Source organism: Euwallacea fornicatus, chromosome 16 (assembly GCF_040115645.1).
Source record: "Euwallacea fornicatus isolate EFF26 chromosome 16, ASM4011564v1, whole genome shotgun sequence".
NCBI lineage: Eukaryota > Metazoa > Arthropoda > Insecta > Coleoptera > Curculionidae > Euwallacea > Euwallacea fornicatus.
In genome coordinates, this window is record NC_089556.1 from 3,962,753 (window position 1) to 3,985,222 (window position 22,470).

General features: G+C 36.1%; 2 protein-coding genes across 8 annotated transcripts in view; one reads left to right on the top strand and one right to left on the bottom strand.

Moving 5' to 3' along the window:
- Positions 1-97: 97 nt before the first annotated feature.
- Positions 98-2,050, bottom strand: ics (ras suppressor protein 1). Its single transcript, XM_066291482.1, has 7 exons — positions 1,808-2,050; positions 1,238-1,288; positions 942-1,181; positions 804-886; positions 669-750; positions 453-618; positions 98-397 (listed from the first exon to the last, which is right to left on the bottom strand). Exons 1-7 carry the CDS (start codon positions 1,956-1,958, stop codon positions 313-315), a joined length of 858 nt encoding a protein of 285 aa, XP_066147579.1. The 5' UTR covers positions 1,959-2,050; the 3' UTR covers positions 98-312.
- A 6,623-nt stretch (positions 2,051-8,673) lies between these two features.
- how (protein held out wings) overlaps positions 8,674-22,470 on the top strand; it is a 39,957-nt gene continuing 26,160 nt past the window's right edge. For 3 of the 7 annotated variants that reach the window (XM_066291139.1, XM_066291142.1, XM_066291145.1), the window contains exon 1: positions 8,675-8,965. In XM_066291139.1, coding sequence (XP_066147236.1) covers positions 8,839-8,965 — 127 coding nt within the window. In that variant the 5' untranslated portion in view covers positions 8,675-8,838. Of the gene's footprint in view, positions 8,966-22,470 lie in introns of all 7 variants that reach the window. The other 4 variants (XM_066291141.1, XM_066291144.1, XM_066291146.1 and 1 more) reach the window with 2 other exon arrangements.

A 22,470-nucleotide genomic window follows, 5' to 3' on the forward strand; every position in this document is an offset into this window, starting at 1 on the left:
TTACGTTGAGGAATCTATCATTTAATAATAGTTTTGTGTAAATACTTAACTAGTCTCCCCTTACTACTACTAAAGCCCTTAATAATAAAAGATTAGCGAAATTTAAATTAATATATTTCCATACATCTAAGTAGTAGGTTTTAATTAAGTGTAAAAATTAAAAAATATATGGCAGTATTAACATCGATAAATACACTCACTAAGGCACATGCCTACAAGTAGTAGTTTTAGTAGATATTTTTTATGACTATATGTATATTTTCTTAAGGCATTCTATCTCGGACAGAATAAAAAAAAACTACTTCAATTTCATCAACGAATTCTCGAAATCTTCTTTTCCTTGTCCACACACTTTGGTGGGATCGCAGGTTTGTGGGTCAAATATCGATTATAAGTGCTAAAGTAATTTAACATTTAAATAGTGTATGTTTTCATGGGTTTTAGTAACTTACATTCGGTAAGTTTCACTTTTCAGATAATCCTGCAAATGACTAATACCCAATTGTAGCTGGTCGGCAATGGGCTGAACCCATACATTTCCTTCAAATCTGAAAGCAGCCTTATTAGATGTCATATCCAAGTTTCCTAGTTCCGGAGGGATGGTTGTCAAGCGATTTCCTGCAAGTAAAAAGTTGCATTTCTCGTGAATTTTTTGCAATGCCCTGCACCTTGGACATGAAGCTCTCTAAGTCTGGTCAATTCCCCAATTTCTTTAGGCAGCGCTAGTAGATCATTCTCCCTTAGACCAAGCTGAAAGAATGCCTTTCGGTATACGGAATTACAATTACATAATACCACCCTACAATTTCTAAATTCTTCAGATTTTTTATGTCTGAAGGCAGTGTTTCAAAGTCGTTGTCCCCCAAATATAACGCTCTTAAAGTTTCTTGAAAACAATTTCTAGTGAATATGAATTTTGGTGTTGCAGAAAGTTGTGTTACCCATCATAAAAAAGTTTCCAGGTAGTGCACCGTCCTTTAAATTGTTGTAAGTGAGATCTAATATTTCAAGCACTGGAAAGGCACCAAAACCTCTGGGCAAATTGTAGAGTCTATTTATGGAGAGATTCAATATCCGCAGTTTCGGCAGTGACGAGAGAGATAATGGCAATTCTTCTATTTGGTTGTTGGCCAAGTTGAGAATTTCAAGATTGGTAAGATTGGCTAGACCAGGCGGAACCACTATCGAGAATTTTTTTCGATCAAATAAATGTTGAATTAATGGTTGGGATACTTACCTTTGATTCTGTTGTGACTCAGGGTAATTCGAGTGACATAGTCCATATTCACTAGAAAGGAAAAGTGATGGGTATTTAGGTCTTATAAGTTTATTTTATAATACTTATAGGATGCTCACGCTAATTTTAGTGTGAATGTATTTATTACTTTCAAATTGATTAAATTTCCAGTCCATAAAAGTCCAGTTATATACAAAGTATGTTCCTAAGTAACTTTCTCAATTTAAGGAGATATTCCTCGAGTCAAAATAGGCGAGGGAAGTGAAGTAATTCCAGACATATTTATAAAAAGCTTTTTTTTAGTTCGGTTTAAAAAAATATCCCCTTAAACGTTTACAGGCGCCGTATGTTTAATAAATATTCGGTGCAGCATAGTATAGCTCGGACGGTGTATATCTGGTTGCCTATCCTCAGAAACCGTCATGACGCTAGATATGCAACGCAATATTAAATATAAACACTGTAGCGCAGTCATCTGTTTCGGTATGAGATCACCGTCGAACGATATCGCCAAACAAGATACCAAATTAGGTAAAAACAAGATTTTTATTCATCTTAACGAAGACTTACGTAGCCCTGGCATCTCTTCTATGGTCGACACGCCCTTATCAAACAAATCCAGCTCAGGATTTTTGATTTCCCTGGCCTCCTCAATCACTTTTTTCGCCTTCGACATTTTCGCGTTGTGAGGTAAACACGAAACTGAATGCGCGGCGTCCATGTTGGCAGGGGCGCGTGCCCAATGCGAGGCTGTTTTTAAAAATTCAAACTAAATGGCGGGACAAGGCTGACGTAACTACCGTGGTCGGTCGGCGGACTGGTTTCGAATGAGCCAGTTTTTCGTGATTTTTCTGTGGGCCGACAAGGAGAAAAGACCAGTTTCAGGGGTAGTCGATTTATGTTGGATAAATGCCAAGTTTTTCTGTACTGTGGATTATTGCTAAACACCTGAAACAGTCGTCTGCAATAATTGCGGAAAAAGTGGATTTCATAAATTTATTCATAGAAGCTGGACCTATCATCCTTTCAGTTTTGCTGAAATATGACTGCCCTGAATTCCTCCGTTTTAAACGGAAACTTTTGTAGCTATTGCTGCCATCGGCAGCTTTAGAGCGGTCATAAAGCTTGCATGAAAGTTTGTCTGTTGTTGCAAAATGGCGGCACTTGCCGCGGTTTTCGTAACAAAATGGCGCAGTGTGCTTCAATGCCATTGTCAATACCTTATTATTTTCTGGGGTCTATAATTACAGCACTTAGTAACTATCCACGCATCAATAGTGTTGTAGTTTTATACAGGGTGTTCCGAAATTAGTGCACAATAATTGAACAGCATATTTTATATTGAAATACATTACAAAATAATATGGACGTAGGATGGAATACGCTTCGTTACCTAGAGTGTTCAAGGTAAAAATTTTATTTTCTTTCTTTCTTATAACGCCTACAGCAGGGCTATGAAATTGTTCTGCTAGTGTTTTACTTAAAGATAGGTCCCCGAAGGGTAAATATTTTTTCTTCATTCATATCATCCTGGGGTAGAGTTCACAGCTTGTTGTTTTGGCTAGTAGCTTCCCTCCAATAGTTCAGACAGGGCCAAGTCCACTAGAAGGCGGGGTCAAGCAATTTAAGTCTAATTAGGGACGCATTGCATCGAAAAGGTTTCACAGATTCATGTTGGCGCTGGTGACTGCATTGCTAATGGACGGATCAAAGTCCAAAGGCCAAGTCCATCAATAAGTCAAATACCTACAGCCAAACCTATATCGCCATATATTCCTGCTGACTTAAGTAATTTGGTTCCAGGGGAACGCCTCACTGCAAAACAGTTAGTAAAGTTTGCTGCGACTTGCCTTTCCTTATACGTTCGTTATTGTATATATTTATTATTATTCTTGTGGTTTATTATACTATTTATTTGATTTTTTTCTCTTTTATCATTTTTATTAAATTTTTTTATTAAGTCCCTTTGGAGATTTTCCTTCACATCATAACACTAGTAGGAAGTCTAATTGTTCTCTTCTGATGAAGAGATTAGATAGATACATTATTGAACGCTCGAAAACGTAAAAGATTTTTGACGCTGCTCAAGACCAGAAACTCTAGATTTTCTATACTTTTATCTAACTAGTTGGTCAAGACTACCTTTCTCGTATTAAATACCAGAGATATGCAAAATTAATATTAATCATACTTTGAAGGTGCTCTCATGTATCATTATAAATCTATGACACACATACACCCATATTTAAAATTATTCTGTATTCTGTCGTGTGTCGATGGTGATGCTGTCATATGAATTCATCATGTATTAAGATGATTTAAATATTTTTTAAGTTTTCGTAATTTTTAGATCTGAATATGTGCATAAATATGGTTTCGTTAGTAACATTTATTGCCTTTGTTAAACATATATTTCAATGAAACTGGCGTTTTGGACCAGTGATTGGCAATCAACCCAACCAAGACTGCCATTAGAAATCGAGCATGTAGAAGGAAGTGTAAGTGAGTAGTGACATAACAAAAATGTTAAAAAATCTTCAAAAGAAGAAAATTCTAAATAATTTCTCATAGACCTTTATCTCAAACTATGAATATTTTCATATTTAAACTGAATTAAAAGTAGTAAAGATAGAAACCGAAAATAAATTTAGGCGATACTGCCCTTTTATGCTTCCTGTTGGTATAGGATAAAGGTAGCCAACATACCCTACATTTCAATGTATTCTCATAGGCATTGTTGCTAGTTCCCGACACATTATTTCCTAAATCAAAATAAACACATTCTCAATTAATAGACATTATCCAGATTATCATTATCCAGCTTTAACTTGAAATGTGGACTTTTTTAATTCCAACAGAACCTGCTTAAAATGGAGTACGCCAGAACAGAACTAAAAATCTCTATATCTGCTTAGATATACCGAAATTATTTTCATGGTTTGTATATAATATACAGGATGTTCGTTTATTGAAAGTGTAACAAGATAGAAACTTCTAAACCGGAAAAAACATGGTAGGAAGCATTTTTTAGAGATAGAAGTGATGGAAACCGTTGGAGAGATAAAGATTAAGAGAAATAAGTAATACGAACAACTAGGGAATATAAAAGAATATGAGATAAGAAATGAACACACGAACATGCAAAAGATAAGAATTTCGAATCAAAACAATGGAAATTTAGGCAACAAAATTGGACATGGTAAAGGGTATAAGTGCACTCCTGGTACTAGATTTTTTCATTGGAAGATTGAGTGTTTTGCATCGAATATTCCCTTGACTGCCAGAGAACAAAAGCTTCTTTCTAACAATAATTGCAGGTTTTTATTATATTTAAGCAAACAAAATTATCTTTATCGTATGAGTCTATCGTCTCATTCCTGCAGTTTACTGCCTCTAACTGATCTTTCCCGGGGCCCACTAGAAACACATTTTTATGCCTATTAGTCTGCATTAGCATTATTCTTTCAAGTGTGCACTTACGTAATCAAATCATTAAAAAAAATCGATTTTATCAACCGCCTTTGAATCTCCTTATTGGATTTGCATGTATGGGTACCTGTAAAGACACACAGAAAAAGGAAATGTTTGTGTCATAATACTGCTGGCTAATGTATGTGAAACCTGACCAATCGCGATTTTAAAAATCCCACACACGTTTGCCTGTTTACATTTACAGAGCAAATCTGCGACTTTATCCCAATTAACATATTTGGATATACCATAGAAAACAGCCTTCGGCACTTCTGAAGTGTGGGCGTTTGTACCTGACCATTATAATGATAATGTCGGCTTCGCTGCATTTGATGTCCGAGTGGCAAGCAATCCCCATTACTCATTCAACAGAAAATTATATAAAGCAGTATAGGCATTCAAAACGTGAACGTTTTGTTTATTAATGTCAGAGCGAATTTCCATATGTGGGGGATTTTAAGGGCACTGATTCCAAAAATGCCGAGAGCAAAGAGATAAAATGAATGGGTAAATATTTGGAAAGCACGCTAATACTGTTAATAACCTCGTGAAATTTCATAAAACAGGCATAACTCTGTAATTCGCGCCATATGTTTTTAAGTTAACCCATTCAAGCATCCGCTCTCTCTTACGAAACCCGCGTCGCCATTGATTAAAAGACACCTATAGTGACGTCAGGCGTGGGCGCCGTCTTCAAAGAGCTCGCCCATGCACTCAGGTTCAGCAGCAGCACCTCGACGCCTTCATATGGACATTTGAAAAATTTTTCTTCCGACATAGACGTCCGTACAGTTTTCTTAACTAAAAAAAAATCAATTTTAATAATTTCAGCATAAAGCTTAAAAAACACATTCTGAAAAGACTTCATTCTTGTATCAGTTTGCACGGATGATTCTCGTCAATTAATGTCTTGGAAACGTTAATTTTTCAACTACGACTACGCCAATGAAAATGAGTGGTCACCTGTGTAGTCTGTAGGCCGACGAAAGTCCAAAATAGGCCATCACGTGTGGGCTAACTAAATGGGCAGCCTCCAATGCCATATCTTTTTCACGTCGGTATCGAAGTCAATCGAGCTATTGCTAATATTGATATTTCAGATATGGGCAATCAGTTTCCCTAAAAGTTCCTTTGAGTTCTGTGAAAACTGATCGGAAAAAATTGTGGAAGGAATACTGTGGAAACATATTTCAATTGCTACAATAAGAACTATTTGCTTAGCCTGCAATCGACAACTGATTCAATACGGATTTGCAGCAAAATCATAATTTCCTTTAATAACCGGCATCAATTATTATTGTGATTTCTAAGTTTTTTGTCCACTTGCAGCAAGTGTTGCGTGACACAGAGTACTTAAAAGATGATTGACAAATTGGTGTTTTAATGGCAACAAAAAGTTGCGTCTTGTCTATTGCATCCGGCATAATCACCATAGGAAATAAATCTCTGAACTGATCAAGGATCAAAGGAGAACGAGACCTCTAAAAATGTGTGTTCAAATCGACATTATGTGGGCGCTAATACTTAATTACCGACAACCCAACCAAGAGTTTTTTTCTTTTTGTCAGATCTCTGTCTGTTACCATTCTTGGTCACAGCTGAGAGGAGCCACCTGAGGTTAAATGAGTTGAAACTGCCCACTTTATTTACCCAAATTCAATAACAAACGAAATGGGATATACCAGATAGTCAAATGGTAATAATACCACGCAAAAGATTACAATTAGTTTAGTTATAGCCATTTACAAACGAAATCAAGATGGTAAAGACTAAATGGAATTTTATCTGGATTGTGCCATCTGAACAGAAAATTTTACAAAATGACCGACCCAAGTTTGGTTTAAGAGCCTATACCCAAGTTTCGCTTTCATACCATCATCAGAGAATTGACAATTCTGCCATTCCATTACAGCAAACACTAAATTACCACATTTTAGTTATAAGATACTAACAAACTCATAACGTGGTGTCCCGAATTTTCCTTGACTTAAAACTAGGAAATAAGCTCTTGTTGAATTGACAATAATTCGTTAAGTGGCGTATGATATTATATAATGTGTTGTCGCATTTTACCACGATCTTCATACGATCTCAAAATTGCAATATTACCGATACTTATTTTCAGTTGTATCTTCAGTAATTTATGTGATCCAATGGTACCCTGCATATAACATTTAGTTCTTGGTATATGGAATTACTTATTTGACAAAGGCGTTAACGATAAACCCTGAACTCGTTTCCATATAGTCTATCCAGTTTTTGGAAAATATAGAGCGAAAGAGAACAAATGAATCAGAAGTTTGGTCTGCAGCGCTCTTTTCATGCATCTGGTATATTTTTAATGAGGTGTGTTCACACAGGGCCGGCCTTAGCGAGCCGAATTAAACTAGAAATTTTTAAAATCACTGCCCCCCTCCCCCTAAGAAAAACTGTCGAACGAGAAAGTCCGCCGTCCTCGTCCTCGGTTGTGACAATTTCAAACCCTGTACGTTTCGGCCTTCTTTCTCCTGTACATAACTGTTCCTGTACGGTTGGTTGCGGAATACTTACATGCCCTGCATACAGCAGTCTTAAGTTCCTTGTTCCAGGAGTACATTTACTCCATTTGCTAACAGCTCAGTTAAAAAATTCCAAAAAACCTAGTGGGCGCCACTTGTCCTGATTACAACACCGACCAAGGAAATATGCATATTAATTTGAAACCGTGAAATGCAAAACGCCATATGGCTCAGCTTTATGGTGGACAAACATTGAATTATTCTTTATAAAAATAATCTTGGCTTGTTAGTGTTTTCACCGTACTGCGACCACGGTCGGAATTTTAGTATAAGATTCTTCTGACGAATAAGAAAGCGACCTTATTACCCTTAACGAGCTAATAGCATTCGAATCTTCTCTCGTACCTACTTCTTTGCGAAGGATTTAATTTATGTCGTGTAGAGTATGTTGCATAATGAACTTCAGCAAAACGAGTCTGGACATGCCTACATGACTTTGACGAAAAATTCTTTCCTGGAGGTACATTTGCATTCTTAGCATATCTATGGTGATCATTATTAGAGCCTTAAATGAACTCGTATCCATATCAGTCATATTGAAAGAAATTAATTTAAGAAATTGGGCATATTGATGAAACCATGTCATCCATATTGAAAGAAATTGAGCATATTGATGAGTGTGTAGGAGTGTCATAATAAATATTAAACGAAAATATTAAAAAAAGTTTATCACATTAATTGCTTGGTGCTAAACACAACCTCGTCCACCCATTTTCAGATTATGTAAATATACGATAGAATTAAGTTAGAGATTTACAATATTTGCTGGAAGATTTACACGTCAGATCTTAAATCTGTATTAGACCTAATAGGTGTAAATCAAATGTGTACTGATAACTTATCGAATTGTAGACTTCTGGCGCTAATCTAACAAACGTTTCCAGATGTAATTAAAGTCTTCCAAATCTTAAAATATCGATCATTGAAACTCTGTTATAGCCACATAACAATTGAGGTATTCAAAAGGCAGTTTGTTCCAGGTGTGAGTGACTGACTCTGACTGACGGCACACACTACCGGGTGTAGTTTGTGAACTTGGCTCGTCTAATGTCAATTATTTTAAATGGTTTTGAAATATCTTTCATGCCTAAATGCAACGCAATATTTCTTGATTTTGTATAACATTCAAGTTATAAAACTGAAATTAATTTCTAGATAAACTCAAATAGATGCGACGACATTAAGCATCACCATCAACAAAGGAATCAAAATCTTGTCCCCCACAGAGAACGTTCGTTGCCAGATTTACTTGAAAATCGATTGCCTACCCTTGGGGGCCCCTAATGAAATTTTATACAGAAAAAGCATAAAGATGAAATTCTTGAGGCGCCCTTAAAAGGCGAAGAAACAACATGCGCAGGCTCGATGTTTCGAAGCGCGCGCATCAGCTTTTCAGAAATTTTGACCCACCACAGATTGCAGTGTAGTACCGAGACTTTTAGCCGTTTCGTGCGGCACAGTCAGTCGCGTTTTATTCTTCGATTAAGATTGACTGTTCAATTCGGTATTCATGTCTGTTTAGAGTGCAAAGTAGCCAATTGAATCGGTCCGAATACGTTCTAAAGTGCCAAAATGTGCGATCAAAATTCTGCTTCGACGCAGAGTATCGCCGACTACCTGGCCCAATTATTGAAGGACAGAAAGCAACTTGCGGCTTTTCCCAATGTGTTCATGCACGTAGAAAGGCTCTTAGACGAAGGTAAGATAGTTTAAAGTGTTTCTGTTGTATTATGCGAAGAAATTATCAGTCACGACGCGATTTTTCGCAAAATAAACACTATTGAAATAACATGTGATAGCGCAGAGCGTGACCTCATATAACAGCGTTCGGACTCAGGTTTTCTTTAGTTTTAAGTCGGATTTTAAGTGGCAACGTGGATAGAATGATTTTCAATTGTGGTTGCCAAGATTTTCACACGTTTCCACTGTGATTTTCCTGGAAATTTGACCTGAAATCACGTTTGTTTACTCCTAAGACCAAGACGAAAATATGAATTGCTTTGCAAATTCCTCTTGAACAGTACAGCGTTGCCAAAGTTATTTTTAAAAAATTAAGAAATTGGCAATTCTTGTGAGAGATTCTAAAGCTTCCGACAACTCATATCGTTGCTACCCACAATAATATGCGGATATATTGAGTTTCATTACATTTGGCAGATTTCTGCTTTAACATAAGCAAAACATTGGGAAACTATTTATATTAATTAATTTTATTATCATTTGGGTTATTTTGAAAAACATACTTTATATACATTCCACCAGACGGTTTGGCAACACCGATCCAGTCACAGTGGGCGTGGTTTTACGGTTTACTGGTTCGCTTCTGTGTAGCCAGACCGACGTGCTGGCGTTTTGAGTTTGAAACTAATCATTAACAATTATTACTTTATTTTTACTTGCAATAAGTATTTTAATAAGCGCGCTGTGCAGCTGGAAATTCTAATTTTCCTAGCCAAGCAAGTACAGACCTATCTAGGCATCAGGACCCGAGCTATTTTTATTTCAAAACATGGCATTTCCTTTAATCTTCGCCCGTGGTGGGAGGTAAAGGTTGTCTAAAACCCCCCATCACCTGTTAAAGCATCAGTCACAAAAAATGTGTTCTGTTTCCAGGTCATTCAAATAATGGAATTTAACAATGTCTTTCTCATATTTTTGGATACACATGTTTCAAAAAATAAAAAAATATATTCTGAAATTACTATGTATTTTTCTAGGTACTTTTTTCTACATAATCTACATTTTTGACATGCGATTTTTATGATCTGACTACTGTTTTATTATTAGTATTATGGGTTTTGTTTATATGATCCTATTTCCACGTTTCTCCGAAAAGTTCATTAAAACAGGAGATTTGTTGTTTGGTTCAATTTTTCGCACTCGCACCATGTACGTGAAAGTGAGCTAAATTGAACACTGTTAAAGGGAATATCCTCTTTTTCACAAGATAAAAGAGAATTACAATGTGTGTGAGCCTCAATTTTTCCGATAAACTTAATTGCGAGAACTGCATTTTTATATCATTCATCATTTGGGAACTGCAGGGTGTTTTTCAAAAATGTTTATTTTTTAAAATGTCCGCGAATCTTTCCCGGATCAAATTTTTGTTTTTAAATAAAACCACTTCAAAGCACTTTTTTTACGTAGATTACAAAAAACGATATTTTCAAAGTTTATCATATTGATTTATTCAAGGGATCTCTTCGCTGATTCCGGTAATGCAAGGTTTACAAGATTCACGTCTAATATGCAATTTTTGAAATATTAATTTCAAATATATTCAATTAATAAACGCAATTTTCGTTTTACTTTTAAGTCTCTCATAAAAATTAAGCTTGAAACACACATGTCAATTCCACTCTATCTCGGCTAAAATGGGAGTTCTCGTTTAAAACTGGCCAATCTGGCCCAGCCTGCACGCATTTAAGTATGTCAAGCTCTTCCGTGTTTCTTCGCTTCATAAATGTCATGCATACGAAGGAGTAGTTGTGCCGAGATATTAAATTTTGTTACAATGGTTTTTCGCTGAAATCGGCAGAAAATTTAGCAGAAAGTTCAGAAAACTCCCTCAGATTCTCAGTGTTGTATTAAAATTTGTAGTAAGAATGCAGTTAAGTATGCACTTACATCCCAGGTGACGCACTTCTTCTAGCTCATTTGTTAATACAAAATTCATGATAAAGACGAATTTTAGAAAGATAAATTTTTAAAATTTTCATAATCCGAATTTCCCTCCAAGCCCTTTCATCCTTAGCAAAAGCAGTTTGCTTTTTTTTGAATGCTCGACCCCAGAAATGCAATGAAATCTGAAAGAGTACAACACCCAGGCAGAAAAGACCTTGCCTTTTGAATTTCTTGTTTGTGTTTTATTGGCCTGTTTGCTTTCAACCATCTTGTGATTTAAAATTATAAATCCATTGTATAAATACGGTCTTTTTGGATATATTATTGGCCCTTAAATTTACTGTCAAAGAATCAGATCCACTCTGTTCCCTGATACACCTACAACAGACTTGTTGTCATGGGACTGCTTGGGGCCACCTGATTGTAAAAACCAAATTCGTTCTGCCTTGTCTGCACCCTCAACAAGTGATATCTACCTGTTAGCGCGAAGAAGGGTCTAACATAAAAGGAATTCCCATACAAAGCTATTCAATCGAGCCAAGAGGCATGAGGGCATGAAGCTAGATCCGGTCAGAAATATGCATGAGTTATTCCCCTAGTATACATACCGGAGTTTCACATTAAAATGCTCTCATCATATGAAAGGTTTGATTGAACAATCATTCACTTTTATTTTGTCTTTAAATATTAAGTTTCTTGGCAAATTGGATTGACCAAATATTATGCCGAGGCATGACATCAGACCATTTCTGTTTGTCTAATGCAACGATGCTTCAATTTGTTTAGTATTGCAGTCGAATTGTTGAAACATTAGTTGGGTGTAATTATGTTTCTTTAAATTGGATAAACCACGGGCAGGGCAAGAAATTTAATGCCTTTTAAGGAGCAACTTATCTCTATAATCACCTCGATAATATCTTTTGGTGGCATTTGAAGTGCACGCACCTACCAACACTCTTACCGAGTTTTCATTGAAGTTATGTAGTTATTGATAAGTTACATCCATCCAATCGACATATACGTTATTATCGGCGATAACATTTATATTTCCAATAGAATAACTCATTGGGAATCTCTCGGAGTCAATTGGTGTCTATCATTTTTTGGCACTGCCCATTTATAAAAGTGGCTTTCCAGCCCCAATCCAGTAAAATACCTAAATTTTCATTAAACTGCATCCAAACCGAGTAAATTACAGCCCATATAAAGTAATTTCTAATACGAAATTGAGTGAGTCATCATGAAACAAGAAAGACGTCCTGCCGCCTGGCATACCGATGATGAATATTTCAGCACGACAAGCTGCTGGCAAGTTGATCAATCACCAATACTATCCAAAGTCAAATATCTTACCTTGACATTAACATTTAAAAAAATCGCAAACTTGGAAATCACTGTGTATGGTGCTTGAAAGATTATGAATGATGGGTTTTGTGTAAGAATTTTATTCTGGAAATTCCTTGAACTCTTTAGAATTTAGTCAATTTTCGTTATTCCAATTTAATTGCGGCCCTCAAGGCACGTTTAAGAACCGTGCCATATCAGCTTGAAATGTAAATGGTTTTTGGCGAAAATGTAAAGGGCGTGCCTAGGGACTCTCTTAAAGGCCAACAGATGTAATGAAGGTACTGGGAGTTCTTTTGTAGTGAACATGGTCAAATGGTGACCATCTGGCGCCTTATTGTGGATAAGTATTATGCTGACGACAATCCCGCACATTTGAACTTTCCTTGGTATTTTATAAAGCTTAAGTTTTCAACATTTCTCAAGCGAAATTTGCATTTTATTTATTTAGGCCCCTGTTTTTTTCGAGTCATTGAGGCGTCTGGTGGGCATTCTTGCTGTGGGAACAAATTAATTCCGGCACCTACAATAAATCTTCCACGCTTGGTGATTTTTTTTTAGATAACCTGCGAAATAAAATACTTCTAATTAACTGCGCTTATGAGTGTGCACAGGTATCACGAACTTTCAAAGGAGATTTCTTAAAAAGGAGTCTTTTTCACCTAATGGAGATGCTGTTTAAAGCTCGTAAAGGAACTAATTTAGCTCAGCGCTTTGAGAATAAAAACTAAATTATGTATACACGCATTGTCGCATTCCTCATCTTCTTATCTATCTCCCAAATGTAATTCGACCTTTTTATCTTAAGCCGTAGTACACGTATCGGTCAGATTGCCGAATTGGTGTAGTTCACACCACACGAGTTGAAATCAAAGATGCTATTTAGTCGATTTTGTTGTCGCAAAAACATGTAATGTTGTTAAAGTATCGGTAACTTACTATAACAAACGATTGATGTTGAGTTTCAATAAATATTAGTTCAGCGATAAGATTTTATGTAGAGCGCCTGATTGACATCAAAGCAAACAATTTACTACATCGGACACGCTTCCGTGATGTCGAGATCTCCCGTTTGTTTAGACTTGAGAAGGAAAATTGGGGTACCCATTAGTTTGCCATTTCCCCCCCTTTTTTTTTTCAAAAGACAAGTTGCGAAACAGGATCAACAGGCAAAATATTTATTGCTAAGGCTCACCTGTAAAGTAATGACAAGTGGAAATGATTAATTATGTAGCTGCGGGAGGCCCCATTTTTAATTCTTAATGTTCATTCATCCATGTGGTTAGATGCGATTCGTCAACGCGAAATTTATCGTCAAGTGACAAATCAAACAAGTAACAAAACTAAAAACTATTAAATCATCATTTAATTCGGTAACCGTGGTCATAATGCAATAATACACTAAGTAATAGCACAACACGCGGAATTAACATATTGACTTCTTGGTCATTGTGGTATTAGATGTCACTGGCACCGATTCGTGTTTGTGCATAACTTTAGATTTGATTAGTATTAATTTGACTCCTCAATTTCATATTAGTCCAACTCCACCCGTTTGGTGTTATCAAAGCGATGAAAGCATGCATATTCGTCGAAAATATATTCATAATTTAGTTTACTTGACCCCACTCGCAGAAGAACTGGCTCATTAGACATTATATCAATAAATAACTTGACGATTTCGATCTAATGGAAACTTAATCCGAACCAGTTTGTTGACGATTTAAATAATCCGAACCTGTCATAGAATTTAAAATATAGTTTAGCACCTAATTTTATTGCTGTGACCTCAAATCCTCAGCTTTGTTTAAACGAATTTGAATCATTTAGAATTAGTTATTCATATTCATACTTTCATACGTTACTACGTGATTTGTTAGCAGAATTGTCAACAGGAGTCCACGCCGCGACACAAAAAGAGAAATCGTTGTTTGGTTAGTTGGAGTTGAGTTTTCGATTGGTGTCATTAGGGAAAAAAAATTCTCAGATTCCGCCCAAAAAGTCTAGATACAGCTCATGCAATTGGCCAATTAATATGTGACGTCACTGTGAATAGTGACTGACACTGTGAAACATTAGCACCGACCGCTGCAGATGTGGCCCTTTTAGTATTTACAGTTTTGGACCTTCAAAACCTGTCGCTGAGGGATTTTCTGGTTAGATTTTCCATTTCAAGCCCCAACAAAATGCATTATACTACGCAACATTTCGAATTACCTGTTCGTGTACAACAAATTAAATTCCTGTGCGACACATTGGTCTATTTAAATTACCATTTCCAGACATAAATATTTATGTCTTATAAAATTAATTTCAATCTAATTTAATAAATATTCCTAGACTAAAAGCATTTGCTCTGAAAACTCCATAAAAATTATCAATGACATTTCTGAATAACGCAGGAATTCGACTTAATGAAGATGTAACAGTCTTATTTACAAGAATACATTATGGAGATTGACTTTCCGCATTACTACCTATTAAACGGATTACATTTTATTACTTTTTACATCATTTTCAACTTCATCATCAAAGTGCGTCCTTCTATGAATCAATATTTGCGTACCTAACATGATGTGTAGCTCCTAATTAATTCTAAGATGAAATATGGCTTAATGCTTATTTATAGTAAGTAGGCAGACCTAAGCGGCTGAAAAATATCTTATTTTAAGTCCAATTTCCATCGTAAGGTTCATTACCTTTACGGCGTCATTAGTGAGTTCTCGTAAGCGCCGCCGAGCAAAGAAAACCGAAATACGTAAATCTGTTTCCTTATACATATGTGACTTTTTGGATACTCCCGATGTTTGTCTTTTATATTAAAAACTGGCGGTGGCCCTTTGATCAGTGGCGGCACCTAACATGCCTAATTGCTTATTCAATTGGATTCTCAATCGGGTAAATGGAACGCACTTCATTGAATACACCCATTAATTTTCAAAAAATCGTCAGTTTATGCAGGTGATTACGTTAGGATTGATTGGTGTTAAAGCGGGCAACCAGAGTTCCCGATACGTCCTGGAAACTATCTTCTGACTATTCCAGGTAGTTCCTATTTTGTCAGTGCGTCGTAGAAACTCCTTAAAACGTCGTAAACGACCCTTACAGCGTCATCTCTTCTTCAGTCTATTAAAAAAGTAGCCGCATATAAGAGTCATTTTTGTAGATTTTGAGATACTGACGGTTGTTACTGTTGGAGCTTAGTTCTTTGGGCTGTTGCAAGATACAGATTTCGTGTTCTAAAGAGCTGACCATCATTTTTAATATATTTCGTAACTGGCAGAGGCGGGAAGGTGTGTCTTTCAACTGGTATCGGATTACCGAAAAATAAGAAACACCTGGTCTTCGCAAGAAACAAATATAAGTGTAAATTTAATTCTCTTTACGTTTACTGGAAGTTTATACAGGCTTAATCCAGGGTTTTCAAAGACAACATCCCGTATTTTATTCAGTGTCTGTTATTAATAAAAAAAAATTTCAGATAAGTTCTGTTATTTTCCTTCCTAGAATGCCAATCATAAATAATTGCTTTCAAATATCAGTGCAATAAGTTCTGTTTCCATCTTAATGTCGTCAACCCCCACTCCCCGTATTCTTACATGCTACCTCATGGCTTGGAATATGCAGAAAGCTCGAGGAAGCGTGAGCTAAATGTGAAGCTCAGAGAAAAAGTCGAGTGAGTCTAATGTGCTTGTCATGAAATTCCGAGGCGTTACTCGTAGCCCACCCTGTATATGAAAAAAATTAGCATACATGCCAAAAGCTCGATTTTCAAAAGAATATTAATGGCAAAAACCATATTTCGATATCTTTAAAGTTCACGGCGCTAGAGTGCGTTTTTCAAAATTTCTCATAACTTTTTTGTTTAGAACAATATTGAAAGAAAACAAAAATATTCTTAAGGCGTCTTTTCGATTTGATTCCAATAGCGTGCCAAGTTTTTTGCTATAGCGTACTGTTTTGTCTAAAAACCGCCATAACTTTTTTTATTTTAAATGAAAATTACCGTCAGCTATGATCTAAAAAAAATGTAAATTTCAAACCATTTTCAACTGTGTACGTATGTTTATAGTTGTCAAAAATAAGCGATTGATTTGGATATTCTAAAATTTCTTCAATTATATTTAGTTCTTCAATTTCCTTATCTTCATTTATATTGTAGTGTTTGTTCTACATTTTTTTAGGCTTCCATAATTCTGTAAATTTTTGTTCAATTTGCGTAAACAGTTTTCTATCTGGTTAATATCGCTCGAGATAAGTATGGTAGTATAACTCACAGGCTGCTTATGAGATTTCGTTTGACGACATGAAACACTTTATCATGTCATATTTTTCATAGTTATTTATCATTTTTACTTGATAGATCGGCATCAAATCAACACTAAAAATGAAAAACTGACACAAAAATGAAAACAAATAAAATAAATAATTTTATTTGGACAGCTGACGACGAAGCCAACTTGAATATAAACACAAAAAGTCTAATATTTCAGTTGTTTTTGAAAATAATTATAGACATATTTACATAGTTGAAAATGTTTTAAAATTGAAGTCATAGCCGACTGTGATTTTCATTTAAAATAAAAAAATTACGTCTGTTTTTGACAAAACGGTACGCTATAGTAAAAAAACTAAGCACGCCACTGGAATCAAATCGAAGAAGTGCTTTAACAATCTTTTTTTCCTTCAATGTTATTCTAAACAAAAAAGTTATGAGGAATTTTGAAAATGGCCCAAAATTTGAAAAACGCCCTTTAGCGCCGTGGACTGTAAAAATATCAAAATACTGTTTTAGCCATTAATATTTTCTCATAAGTCGAGCTCTTGACATGCACGCTAGTATTTCCCTATCTAGCCGGGAAATGGGGTTTTCCTGTCAAACACTCTAAATCCGACCACTCTGCATATGATAACATTGTGACTTCTAGCCGATTTTTGCGATCGGGAACTTTTGTGAGAAATCCTTAAATCTGCACTAAATTAGCGAGTAGAATTCGCCATTTTGGTGATATATTAATCTCCGTACAGTTGTTTGCCTCTGGTGCAACGCAGCTCCAGTCGCGTCGTCTACACAAAACGCTTTCCTCTTCGATAAACACAGGGTCTATTTTTAGTCTTAGAAAATCTACTATGTGGTTATTTTTACGCTTTCCTCAACGAAAGCATACAGTCACGTGCCCGCCGCCATATTGTCTTTTCAGGATGCATGCGGGTGTTGTTCGTACGTCCCGGAGCGTGCCCTCCCATCTCCATGATGGAAATTCAACCTTTATAAGCCAATTTATTTTGATTATAATAAAACGCGGGATTAATTTTCTTGGGAAGAACGTATGGGGGTTCCCGAATATGCCGACACGCCAGGGAAAAATCGGTATGGTCACAGAGTTCAGCTTGCGCGGTGACTTGCTCCCAGCGGCCATGCTGCTTTCTATGTCTCTTTGGGTAATGACTTATCTACGATTTACCCATTTTGTTACAAGATCTCACATTTTAATTGATTCCAAAGTTATTCCAAATAAGCCCGAGATGACTAAATAATTTATTTTAGACAAGTTTTGCGTTTAATTCGATTTGCAAAACATGATTCAGCTTCGTGGGCGCGTTTGCATCTGATCCGACCAATCCCATGTCACTTCCCTTTTTAGTTTTTCGTAATATGCGAAGACCGGTTCTTATGTGTTGATTGCCGTTTTCGAATGCCCCCGCACATAACCACTTTCAAAATTGCGAAAAATCCAAGGAAAAACCATAGAAAAATGAAAATCGAATTCCGAGAGCTAAAGTAAATCGAAACAGTCATCGACGCTACATTCTCTTCCACATTATGATGGAGATCGTAGTCAAAGATAAATTCAGACCGTAAAGGTGTGTCCGATCGGTAACGAGACCATGTTTCGTTTAATTTCTAATAAGTTGCAGTTAGTTGTAGAAAAACTAAACAATTGCCTTCCGGAATATGTTAACCAACCTATACTTTACATATTATTATCTTCATTAAAACTTATGATCTCTGATATATTGTTGTCAGTGATCAGCATTCGTCATAGTACAAGTATTTGTTTATTCATTAGTCACAAAATGGTGGTTGCCAAGTGTCATAATAAAACAAATACATTAAAAAAAGCCGAACATTTCGTAATACTTGATGCGCATTTTTTTATGTCCGAATTGACCAGAATTTAAGGTGGCTGAAACTCTTTAGATGGCGTTGTCGGAATACAAATACTAAAACAAAATGTCTGCTGGGAGTAGCGTTATTTTCTGGCTCCTAGCGGCGAAAGTGGTTAGATCGATCGAGATTGCTTATACCGTTCAAATCTGTCAATATGCTTGATGGCCTTTAATCATTAATTTCCCCAGTAATCAGCCAGTTATATTGACATCGATTACGGTAATACCCATATAGGCGACACTAAGTGACTGTTAATGGCGTTCAAACTTAAAAAAAACAAAGGCCGATAACTCTAAAAGACGTGTCCTGCAAACAGCAATTTTTCCTCCCAAGTGAATGACAACCAGCGGTTATTTCGCCATAGCGCGTTTTTAACTTCTTCCCACGAAACACGACACAGAGCTTCTGTTTTGTCTCGTTACCCTATTTGGAAATGGGTGTTAATTCGGTTGTTTTGTCGTAGAAACAAACGCTATTTTGGTACTATTACGGACGTGACCTAATGCGTTTGTGCAACCTCACTGCAATAAAATGCGAAACCTTATTGTTTGAGTTTCAAAGAACGAGAACCATCATAATTTAAAAAATAAATGTTAGCTAAAAATGACCTCAAACTTCAGAAATGTGCCACATTTTTTCTTGCAAAATTGAACGTTTTTAAGCGAATAAACGATCTTTAATTATCATCGAGTTGGGGTTCATCGAGAATTCTACGGTGGGTTCTCGGTGAGTACCCATGAAAAATTCTTGAACAAAGTGACCTGAGATTTGTCTATTGTGGCGTAACGTCGTCGGACTGCGATTTTGGGATGTTTTAGACCTTAGCATTAAAATTTTGCAGTTCCAAATCTTGTAAACACTATGAAAAATTGTATTTATTCAGTTAAAGCATGTTACATCCTCCGTAATATCCAATGTATATCGAGTTAACATTAGTAAATATGCTGTGGGAAAACTGGCAACAGTGTTTAAGATATATCGTAATGTATAGTGGGTTGCCTGCTCGTTGCAGTAAGCCCTGAGTTGAGTCTCAATGAGCGACACTACCGATGTACATCTTCCCTAATTTTGAGCGAATTTGATAATACTGGTGGAGCTTAAATAACTGTGATAAGAATTTTAGATTATTTAATAAAATTTGACAGGAGGTAAACTAAATCGTTTTGTATATTAGATCGTCTACACATCACCTGACCTTCCTCTCCTTGATGAATCTCAATGATCATAATTCATATTCATTTTATCTTAGGTCTTTTCTGGTATTGTTATTGCTTTATTCTCTTTAGTTCAGACTTTTGCATATTCATATTTCAGCACGCATTTCCTAGCAGCCTGTCACAGTGGCAACCTGCACGACGTGAACAATTTTCAATTCAGCATTAATTATCGTTGTTGGGTTTAGAAAGCAATTTTCCCATAAAACAAACATTTTGATGACTTATAATAATTTGCAGTTAAGTCTTTGGTTGAATTTACTAATTAAGTGATCAAATATAAATAGATAATCCAAAGTGTTCAAGTTCTACTTGTCTTTACTTCCTCTTAGTTCCTGCTATTTTTCCGGTAATAGGTTGCCTACGTCAAATATGCTGTTCGATTGAAAACTTCATATTTCAGATTTTAGGTCCTTCGATTTTTTCAAAAATCCAGTGGCGTATCTGGCTGCGAAAGATACGAGATATTTTTAAAACAAATTCCAAAATTATGCCTGAACACTGAATATTTTCTAAAAGTTAGGGTGGTGCGCAGAAATATAATTTTCCCTGTTCCCTTTGTTCGCAACTACTGAGAGTCTCAAATTCAAGTACTGAGTTTTATTTTAAAGATTTGAATATTTTTTGGTTCATGGATTTCCGACAGTTCGATTTAAGATCGATGAAACAGGAAAATAGACCGAGCGGTACTAAATTTGACAAAGTACCAGCTGTTCCGTAAAATACTTTGAGAGTCAGGTTTTACTGCTGTTAATAATAATAAACTTTTATTCTCCTCTCTGATGCATACCAACTGATGTCATACCCATATATATGAGATTGTCAATAGTGAACGGTCATGATCTACAGATCATTCTCAAAATCGATGAATATTTGAATTTTATTATCGGTGTTTTTGCAAGTGTGAATTAGTAAATACTCAACACGCCTCAATTGACGACATAATATAACATAGTCCGATGGGGGGGGGGGCAATGCGGGCGTAACCCTGGAGGGCTTGGTCCGTTCACGAAACGATTTCAAGAACGCTCGTATAACCTAAATTTGAGACAAAAGCGTAACGGGAAACCGGGCTCATTATCCCGAGAACAACTCAATTTTACTGTCGGCCATTTTATTGGCGATTCAAATCGAAAACTCGGAGAACAAAACAATTTTAATGGCCACGCATGACTTCACGAAAATACGCGGTTGTTTATTTTATTCGAAAATAGAAGCCCAAAAGGTTTATGTAACGTAATACCCGGCATAATGGACGCGTACACGATGATGGCATTTCGAACTGTCCGGCTCCGCAGGTAGCAGCAAATGCCCAGGACTAATATTAGGGTCAACCTATTTACGTAGGAATCGGAAATAATCTTTTGGCAGTTTCTCTCGCTCAGAGGGATGAGCTGGAGACGATTCGGATGCAATTCTTGGCATCAGATCAGTCACACACCCGCTATTATTTATTAGTTACATATGCATATTTTTAAATGGACGCGGCATGCTAAATACACCGACACTTTGTCAGGATTTTATTGGTTTGCAAATAGAGTTTCCCAGGAAACAACGGCCAGTTCAAGCGTCCGAAAATAAATTATTTAACTAGCAACATCTGATTTGCGACACGAGTTTATCTTTGCGGACAAATCGGTTTTTATGGCATTCCAACTCTGATGTTAACTGCAGTGAAACATAATGGATGATTTGCGATTTCGGCGAACATTTAGAAAAGAATTTGAATTCAAAATAATGTCGAATTAATGTTAAAGCACATAATCACTATGTCGACATGTTGCAAATATTAATTTAATGCCAAGACAATATTACGAAAATTTTCTGATAATTTGGAGGGGGGGGTGAATGCTTCTTTTTTTTGTTTTTTTTTTTTAATCTTTTGAAATTGTCATTCATAACACTGGCAATCTATCTATTTCTTATAACGGTAATGTGACGTATTGGCCTTGGCCTTAACAGACACTGATGGGATTAAGCGACAACTAAAACGAATTTTCCAGTTCTAATAAATCCCAATTTTCACCTTTGCGTTGTACAAGACTTGTTATCTCATCTTCTTGCTATCGCATTTAAGTTCTTAAACTTGGGCCCACTTGCGGATTATTCGTTCGTTTCAATAGATTTTACATATCGACCCACGATATCAAAATTATGCTCTCCCGTATTGATCTTCATTCCCTTCAACTTGAGCAGCGAATGAGACTGTTATTTTCGCTCTATTTTTGAATGTCATTCGTGTGTTTCTCAATTAAGTTACCCACGCTCAAACCGACAGATATTTTCAACAGATCCGTTGAGTCATTATTCTGTCGAGGTAAACATTGGAAACAGAGGAAAAGGATGATTGAAAAACGTGTTAATAGACTTTCTTCGAACAAAAGCTTCATTCTCATTTAGCATTTAGCAGAGTGCCAGAAAATTGTAGGGCTCAGTGTATAGAAGCTTTTAACATCGCAGGGGACAAGCGAAAGTAGTTCTACAATTTGTATCAAAGTAGCTTTTAGAATTGGCAAAATTCCGAATGTTTCTAGAGGTAATCAGGAAAAATTGAATGTCTCGAATTTAATTTTCTTTCATTATATTAAAGAGTACTTGCTGCGGAAAGGGCAACATAAATTTGTATCATGAACGTCTTCTGGGTCATGCTTTAAGAATAATTTTAAAAAAATTAAAAATTCGCCACGGTTCTTTAAATGGTAACATCGCTCTGAGCTTCTGTCATAATTTCAGCGCCGCTACTGAAGGATCTACGTCGCATGTGATCAAATGGGAGAGTCGCATCGTTGCCACTACCAAATATTTTGGCTAACTTTACGGGCAACAGTCGCTTTTATAGAGAATTTTAAT

Bases quoted from the DNA above. Each gene is read 5' to 3' on its own strand.
- ics (XM_066291482.1), bottom strand. From the start codon at position 1,958: ATGGACGCCGCGCATTCAGTTTCGTGTTTACCTCACAACGCGAAAATG. The intron at 1,289-1,807 runs GTAAGTCTTCGT...TTTCCTTTCTAG, and splicing joins AGAAGAGATGCCAGGGCTAC to TGAATATGGACTATGTCACT. The intron at 619-668 runs GTGCAGGGCATT...TTTTACTTGCAG, and splicing joins TAGAGAGCTTCATGTCCAAG to GAAATCGCTTGACAACCATC.